Source organism: Alligator sinensis, unplaced genomic scaffold, assembly GCF_000455745.1.
Source record: "Alligator sinensis unplaced genomic scaffold, ASM45574v1 scaffold166_1, whole genome shotgun sequence".
NCBI lineage: Eukaryota > Metazoa > Chordata > Crocodylia > Alligatoridae > Alligator > Alligator sinensis.
Window position 1 is genome coordinate 1,520,147 of NW_005842098.1, and position 8,686 is coordinate 1,528,832.

Here is an 8,686-nt window from a genome sequence, read left to right on the forward strand (position 1 = left end):
CTGGATAGGCTTGTAAAGTGGGCGGATCTCAACCTGATATTGTTTAACACTGAGAAATGTAAAGTGCTCCATCTAGGGAGAAATAACCCACAACCTACTTACAGGCTCGGTGGTGCTACGTTAGCCAATTGAAAGAGACCTGAGGGGTCATGATTGACCATAAAATGAATATGAGCCACCAGTGCGATGATATATCCAGCAAAGCAAACAACACTCTGGCATGCATCAACAGAAGCATGACAAGTAAGACCAAACATGTCATCTTCCCGCTATACTCAGCATTGGTGAGGCCGCATCTGGAATACTGCATCCAATTCTGGGTGCTGCAGTTCAAGAGGGATTTGGAGAAGCTGGCAAGGGTCCAAAGGAGAGCCACAAGAATGATTAGTGCCTGGAGAACAGACCATACAAGGAGAGGCTGAGGAACTTGGGACTGTTCAGCCTGGAGAAGAGGAGACTTAGAGGAGATTTGGTGGCAGCCTTTAAGTATGTAAGGGGCAAACATCAGGGAGCAGGAGCGCACCAGTTCACAAAGGCACCTCAGGGGAAGACTAGGAATAATGGTCAACTGATAGAGGATTACTTCAGACTAGACATTAGGAAAAACTTCTTCATGGTTTTTGTGTCCAGAGTCTGGAATAGATTCCCCCCAGAGGTGATACAGTCACCTTTCCTGGGGATCTTTAAAAGATGACTGGATGCACACCTCACCGGAGTCATCTGACCTGAGCAGTCTTTCCTGCCTTGAGCAGGCTGGCTGGACCTGATGATCTCTGAGGTTCCTTCTAGCCCCTAGCATCTATGAACCTATAAAACCCCATGGTCACTCAAGGTGCATTTATTTTATTTTAATTTCTTTATTTATTCTTTGTTGTAGGATGGTAAGGAAATGCCATTGAGATTACTCTTTGCAAACCAAAGGTGGCAGACTCAAGGCTGAGGGAGGAGAAAAAGGAACCTATTGCTGAAGATGCCGTAAATACTACCTTAAGCTGTAAATCCAGAAATATGAAATGGAGCCTATGCACTAACTGATTGACTCTGAGATGGCTGCGAAGTGAAGAAAAGACTTAGCATGGGAAGCAAATCAAACTGAAGATGAAAGGAGAGATTGGCAGAATACCTGTACCATGACTGCAAGGTGAAAGAATGAGATATCAACTTTGAGAGAGTCTTTTAGGACTAGAGATAGTTGGCTGAAAGTTCCCCCATCCATATAATCCATCCATGCATGCCCAGTACAACTTTACACACCAATTTGGATCCCACAATGAGAACTGATTCTCCAGGCTATTGTACTATGTATTCCAACAACCACCAAAGCAGGCAGATGAGTTGTTCCAAAATTCCCTAAAACAAAATGACCACAGAGTTATACAACAATTTGTGGCAGGATGAACTACTATATCTCTTTCCCGTTAATGGTTTTAGTGTTAATGTGGACATAAGGTGCGAAACCTGGGGTATGAGTCTTGGACATGTAACATGGTTATCTTATTCTGGGTTAGGCAAAAGGGAGATGATTAAATTATGAAGGCCCAATTTAGGGTTAGGTGACAGAGAAACTAAAATCTTGGCTTTCAACACAGGCCAAGTCCAGCCATGAATTGGCAAATGATTTTCTCCCATCACTTTGGTTCAAGTGACATTTAAAATAAAATTTTACACTAAATCATTTAAATGATCCCTTCCCCAAAGGGGCAATGGGTGCCAGATGTCATATGATATCAATCCCAAGTGGATGTTATCCTAATCAGGGCATGCCTATGTTGCACAGTTACATACATATTATTACCAGGTTTTTTAATCAATGAAATGATACAGAAATGCATAGTTTCATAGTTGGTAGGGTCGGAAGGGACCTGAGCAGATCATCAAGCCCAACCCCCTGCCATGGCAGGAAAGAGCACTGGGGTCAAATGCCCCCAGCAAGGTGTTCATCCAGCCTCCTCTTAAAGACCCCCAGGGTAGGAGCCAGCACCACTTCTCTTGGAAGTTGGTTCCAGATCCTAGCTGCCCTGACAGTGAAGTAGCGCCTCCTGATATCTAGCCTGAATCTACCCTCTGCCAGCTTGTGACCATTATTTCTTGTCACTCCTGGGAGTGCTCAGGGGAACAGGGACTCCCCCAGTGCCTGCTGGTCCCCCCTGACTAATTTGTAAATGGCCACTAGATCCCCCCTCAGCCTTCTCTTGTGAAGGCTGAACAGGTTCAGGTCCCTTAGCCTCTCCTCGTAGGGCCTGCCCTGCTGCCCCCTGATCATGTGAGTGGCCCTCCTCTGGACCTCTCCATGTTGTCCACATCCTTCCTGAAGTGCGGTGTGCAGAACTGAATGCCATACTCCCAACTGCGGCCTGACCAGTGTCGCATAGCGGGGGAGGATCACCTCCTTGGACCTGCTCGAGATGCATCTGTGGATGCATGATAAGGTACAGCTGGCTTTCCTGACTGTGTCCCCACACTGTCGGCCTATGTTCATTTTCGCATCAATAATGACTCCAAGATCCTTTTCTGCCTCTGCACTGACAAGAAGGGAGTTCCCCAGCCTGTAGGTATGCTGCTGGTTCTTCCCCACAGGTGCAGTACCTTGCACTTGTCAGTGTTGAAACCCATCCTCTTCTCATCTGCCCACCCCTGTAACCTGTCTAGGTCTGATTGTAGCCTATTCCTCCCTTCTAGCATGCCCACTTCTCCCCACATCTTAGTGTTTTCTGTGATTTTGAACAAGGTGCTTTTTACACCCTCGTCCAAGTCACTGATGAAGATGTTGAGCAGTGCAGTCCCAAGGACCGAGCCCTGCTGTTTAATGAGAATGGGGTGAGAGACAGTGTCGAAGGCCTTCCTAAAGTCCAGAAAGACTATGTCCGCTGCTACCCCTGCATCTAAGGATTTTGTAACCTGGTCATGGAAGTCCATGAGGTTGGTTTGACAGGACCTGCCTCTAATGAACCCATGTTGGTTGCCCCTAAACATAATCTCACCTGCTGGCCCCTCGCCGATGCGCCAGGATAATTCTCTCAAAAAGCTTACTCACGATCTAGGTAAGACTGACTGGCGTGTAGTTTCCTGGGTCCTCCTTCCTCCATTTTTTGAAAATGGGAACCACACTGGCCCTTTTCCAGTCCTCTGGCAGCACACCGGAGCACCACAAGTGCTCATAAAGCCGTGCGAGGAGTCCCGCAATGACCTCTGCTAATTCCCTCAGGACTCTGGGGTGGAGATCGTCAGGACCAGCTGATTTAAATACGTCCAGTCCCTCCAGAAGTTCCCTGACAAGATCCTCACAGACCCTAGGCCTGGGTGCACCTCCCCTGCGGCTTATGGGGGTCCCGGTATGGGGGGTGACCCAATCCCTGCTCAGGAAAATGGAGGCAAAGAAATTGTTAAATAGGTTAGTTTTGTCATCTGGTGCGACGACCAGATTTCCTAGCGTGTCTTGCAGCAGCCCCGCGTTATCCGGTACCTTCTTTTTTTGCCCCCTTTGTATTTAAAAAAGGACTTCTTGTTGTCTTTGATCTGAGTAGGTAGTCCCTGTTCCATCTGTGCCTTGGCCTTCCTGACCACCCCCCTACAGCCCCGAGCAACCGAGGTATAGTCCTCCCTGGTGTTGGCCCCTCCCTTCCATTGGGTGTACGCCTCCTTTTTAGCTAGGAGATGTTCCCATATGCTTTTGGTGAGCCAAGGGGGCTTTTGCGCCCTCTTGCCCCCTTTCACCCATGTTGGGATTACCTTTGGGCTTGGAGGATCGTCTCCTTAAGGAACGAACACTCTTCTTGGACACCCGAATCCTTTCCCCTCTGGGACCTCAGTGCCTCCCCGACTATTCTCCTTACCTCGTTGAAGTCCACCCTCCTGAAGTCCAGGGCTGCTGCCTTGCTGCAGGCCTTTGCCACCTTGCGCTGGATAGTGAATTCCAGCAGGTGACGATCGCTATTGTCCAAGTGGTCAAAGACCTGCAGTCCCCTCACCAGGTGATCCCCAGTGGCCAGGGCCAGGTCCAGCAAGGCATTACCCCTAGTGGTGAAGGTCCTGTAATACAGCCAGGAACCTACATGAGCAGTCAGACCTGGTTGTCTGCTCCTCCCCGCAAATGTCTGGGTAGTTTAGGTCACCCATATGATGACCACGTCCTTTGACCTAACTACCTCCGTGAGCTGACTTAAGAATTCCTGGTCTAGCTCTTCCCCTTGGTTGGGAGGTCTGTAGTAGACCCTCACCGTTAAGTCCCTTTCCCCTCGACTTCCTTGTATTCTAACCCAGTGTGCCCCTCCTCTGACCTTGTGCTGCTTGTTGAGGATGTGTATTCCTCCTTGACGTAGAGAGCCACACCCCCAGCATTCCTCCCTGTCCTATACCTCCTGTACAGCCTATAGCCCTTGATATTCACCACCCAGTCATGTGTTGGGTCCCACCACGTTTCTGTGAGCCCCACTATGTCTGGATTGGTCAGCTAGCAGGAGGGTAAGTTCCTCCTGCTTGTTCCCCTACTACGAGTGTTTGTGTAGAGGCATTTGAGGCCTCCTGAAGATGTGTTCACTGGCCCCCTAATCCCCAAGTCTTGATCTAAAAGTGGCACTTTGGCTTTTAGGATGAATCTTCTGAATAAATCCTTGTCTAACTCCATAGTGACTTAGCTCCCCATGGCTGCATCCAGACGACCTTTGTTTCCCTGGGGACAAGTAGCAGTGGCATGCCTTGTACCGCTGCCTGCTACTTGTCCTCGAGGAATGCCTGTGCCATGCGCACTCTGGCGTGTGGCAGGTTACCCCAGGTGGGGTCCTGGCGGCTGGGGAAGCTGCAGCCACAGCAGTTCTGCAGCTGGGATCCTGACCAACAGCCAGAGTGTGGCTTGGGCTGACCAGGCTCCAATTGTGGGTGGTGTGCACTGCTGCCACGTGCTTCACCCCACTTTTTTTTGGCATGGATTTCTTTTTGACCCTGAGATCTCCCACTGTCAAGAAAACCTCCTGTGCTGCAAGGTAGCAGCGTGGGGAACACCTGCATGTGTGAAGCCACATACTGCACAACCACACTCGTCTGGATGCGGCCCATGTATCAGCTCAGGATAATAACACTCCTTCAATTTCCAGGAGTGTTGTGACACTGACTTAATTAACTGCTGTGAAGCATTGCACTACTGCAATGGGAAATTCCATGGACAAAGTGTAGCAAGATCTGAGTAAGTCTCAATTCAGAACAAAGTTGAATGGCATGCAGTGGACAAGGCTTGGGAACACATACTGAAACATGAGCTAAAGAAGGCTTCAAAATACTTTTATTTGAGTGATCATCATCAATAAGGACACTGAATGAGGCAGGGTTCCTTTGAAAATAAAGTTGAAGTTTGCCATTTATATAGCCAGGACCCCTTATGTCTTTCTGTCACTTCTCAATGGTTAGAGAAAGAATATTAACATAGTGTGGGATGCACAAAAATATTTTCATGATTTTCCTCATTAAAGAATTGTACCCTATGCTGAATATTATACAAGAATATCAAGGCACTTGATATTACATATTGGCATAGATAGATGGACAGACTGATGGACAGAAAGAGGTATGTAAATTATATATATATATATATATATAGGTTTATAATTATACTGATATATAATAGTAAGAGGCTTGATTACATGTAGTAATATACTGTATTTAATCAAGCCACTTAGCCACTTGGTATTACATATCCTTCCAAGGTACTAACGGTAGAGATTCTGAATATTTAATAAGAAGGATTAAAGGCCTTCATTCATGGTAAAGCATCTTAAGGATATCAACTCTAGGCAGGACAAGCTGTGGTATTAACTCCATAAAATACTAATAGTGTTAACATCATCCATATTTCACATTTGGTAGGTTTTTGGTGATAAGAATTATGAACTGCATATCAAAATAATATACAGAAAAATACTAAAGTGTTACCAAAAACCTGGTGTTACTAAAATGTTACCAAAAACCTGGTACCTTTCTGCTTATCTATTATCAGGACTCTTTTGCAAGCCTAGAAAAAAAATAAGCCTCAATTACAATACCCTTACTGATTACCCTCTTTGTATACCAAATCATGATGCAGTCACATTTACCAATGATCCTCCATTCCTTCTTAGCAAGTAAGGATTATCATCACCCAAGTCAAATAGGATCAAGAGATAGGTCTCAATTTTTTTTATGATAGATACCCCAAAGCACAAGAATAAGCACTTGTCTCTATGCCTATCTAGCTACCTGTAACAGCACAATAGAGTTTCTCTTCTATGAGGACTGAGGAAGAAACAGGAAAGAGGAGAATCCTGGCATGCAGGCAGGCAGCAGGATGCCTTAAAATTGCTGAGTCTTTTCCCAAATTCCCTCTATTTACATCCAGTATTTGTGTGTGTCTTATTTAAATAAATATTCTGATAGGTGTTATTAAAATATCTTTGTCACCCTGAGACTCTGGGAAATGGACTTAATCATTTTTTCTGTGAACCTGGCAATTAGCTGGGGTCTGTCCTTGTGAAAAGTACAATTGTGGGAAAAAGAACTTATCTTTTTCTCTCACCATCCGGGAATGCTACTTGCCAAGTTCTTTTTCTTTTACTTTACTAAGCCAGTTGTAATACCTACACTCTGGAACACCCTTTGTGGCTTTCAGTTTTAGCCAGACTTCACAACTTGGGCTTTTGCTGGACCAGTAGCCTGCATGGGTTGCTGTGGTTTATCAGTCATTGACCATGTCCAGAGCCTACAGAAGTAAGAGTAGGTATCTATTTATCCCTCTACACCCCAAGCTCTAGTTTCTGTGTTGCATCAGATTCTATTTTAGAAAGGTGTTCAACTGGTCTGTCTCCTGCTATCTATTTTTGCAGTGTCTATAATTAGGAGGCCTTGATCTGAGTGTGGTAGCTAGTTGTTAATAGAATGAAGAGAGAAAGATTAATGATTACTACTACTAACAGGATAATTATTTTTATATACTCATAACTATACTAAATCAACTGGTTTATATACAGGTGTAAACCTATAGTTGAATGTATATTGATATATATGTGTACACGTGTATATATTTTACATACCCAAAATTGTAAACTATGTGTAACAAATGTAAAAGATATAAACACTTTTTGTTAGGCGGTATATAACATGTACACCAGTGTTTTTACATTCAGTATTTCGTTTTTTGTGACTTGGAGTGTCCCATGGACTTTGGTATTCAAGCTTAAACAGGTCCTACTTAGAGACCAGTGTAGGAGAGCTGCTCAGACATACATATTAATGGCAGTTGCTTTCCTGTGTGGTGTTTGCTGGTTGTTTGCGGCTGTTGCTCGGTGGTAACCAGTGACATGAAAAGGAAAAATCTGCTGCCTGAAAAGAGCACTCCGCTCGGTAGGAGGCAACAGAGGACGCGCGGCTTCTGAGACCCAGGCGCCTTGGCTCCTCGGCGCTCCTGCGCGCCGCGCATCTGCCTCCCGCCCGCAGAGATGAGCCCACCCCTCCCTCTGACAGGGGAAAGGAGCTTAATTTCCCCTGAGTGAATCCTGCTACCGCTCGCGAAAGCAGCTGGTCACTGCGCGGCCCGGGCAACCCAAAGGAAGGGCAACCGGAGCAACAGAGACCAGCCCCGGGGGAGACCGGATTCAGGGAGCAAGAATCAGCTTGAGCCTCCTGGCAAAGAAGCTACTGCTGCCGGACACCATGCACGGGCTCTGAGACAAAGAAATCCGCCCCCCAGCAGCCACCCCACTGCGCCCCCGGGCAAGCGGCGGGAAACAGCAGAGACTAGATAGAGAAAAGGGCTGACGGCGGGAGGAGAGAAGAAGCAGGTGGCGCGTAGAGAAACCGGATGATGAGTCAGATGTTGCTGCAGCCGCCTGCAAACCCAGCCATTCAGAGGCGCGCAGAAAACACAACACCCCCTCCGCGTCCCAGCCTGGGGCCTCTCGTCCGCAGTGTACCCCGGGAGGCAAATCAGCGCCCGGGGACACGGGGCACGCGTGTCTGGAGCGTCCCGGGCAGCGCTGGGCCGGGGGTGCTGGACACCGTTCTCGTCTCCCTCGGGAGCCCCGGGCTGGGGGCGGCCCCAGCATTGCTGCAAGGCAACGGGCGAACTCAGTCTTAGCTCTCGGGCAGCTTGAGACTCGCATCCCCGCCTACAGGGAGGGGACCGCAACCTCCCAGCTGCCCGGCGCCTGGGCCGCGAGCGAACAGCACCGGGACCTTGGCTGACTCGGGAAAGGAAACCGCGAGAGCAGGAACCCGCCCCTGTGCTTTCAAAGCGACCAACCGGGAGCGTGGGCGGAGCCCGGGCGGAGTCACAGGGCAGGCAGACAGAGAAGGGTCGCGCCCCCTCCTCGCCCGAGCCAGTTCTCAATCAGGTCGGACTCCAGGCAATATATACCGCGCGTTCTGCTAGCTGTTTCACACTGGACGGCGTAGATATTCTGCGAGCATGTCGGGTCGTGGCAAAGGAGGCAAGGGGTTGGGGAAAGGTGGTGCTAAGCGCCACAGGAAGGTGCTGCGGGATAACATCCAGGGCATTACCAAGCCGGCTATCCGTCGCCTGGCTCGGCGCGGCGGCGTGAAGCGCATCTCCGGCCTCATTTACGAGGAGACCCGTGGGGTGCTCAAGGTTTTTCTAGAGAACGTGATCCGTGACGCCGTCACCTACACGGAGCACGCCAAGCGCAAGACCGTCACCGCCATGGAG

At 48.3% G+C, this 8,686-nt stretch overlaps 1 protein-coding gene across 1 annotated transcript; it reads left to right on the forward strand.

Annotated features, from left to right (window-relative positions):
• Positions 1 to 8,413: 8,413 nt before the first annotated feature.
• LOC102373634 (histone H4 type VIII-like) lies at positions 8,414 to 8,686 on the forward strand (the record flags this gene model as incomplete). The annotated part of the gene is made up of 1 exon (XM_006024214.1): positions 8,414 to 8,686. A coding segment is annotated over exon 1 (258 nt), but the record flags the coding sequence as incomplete, so codon positions are not given.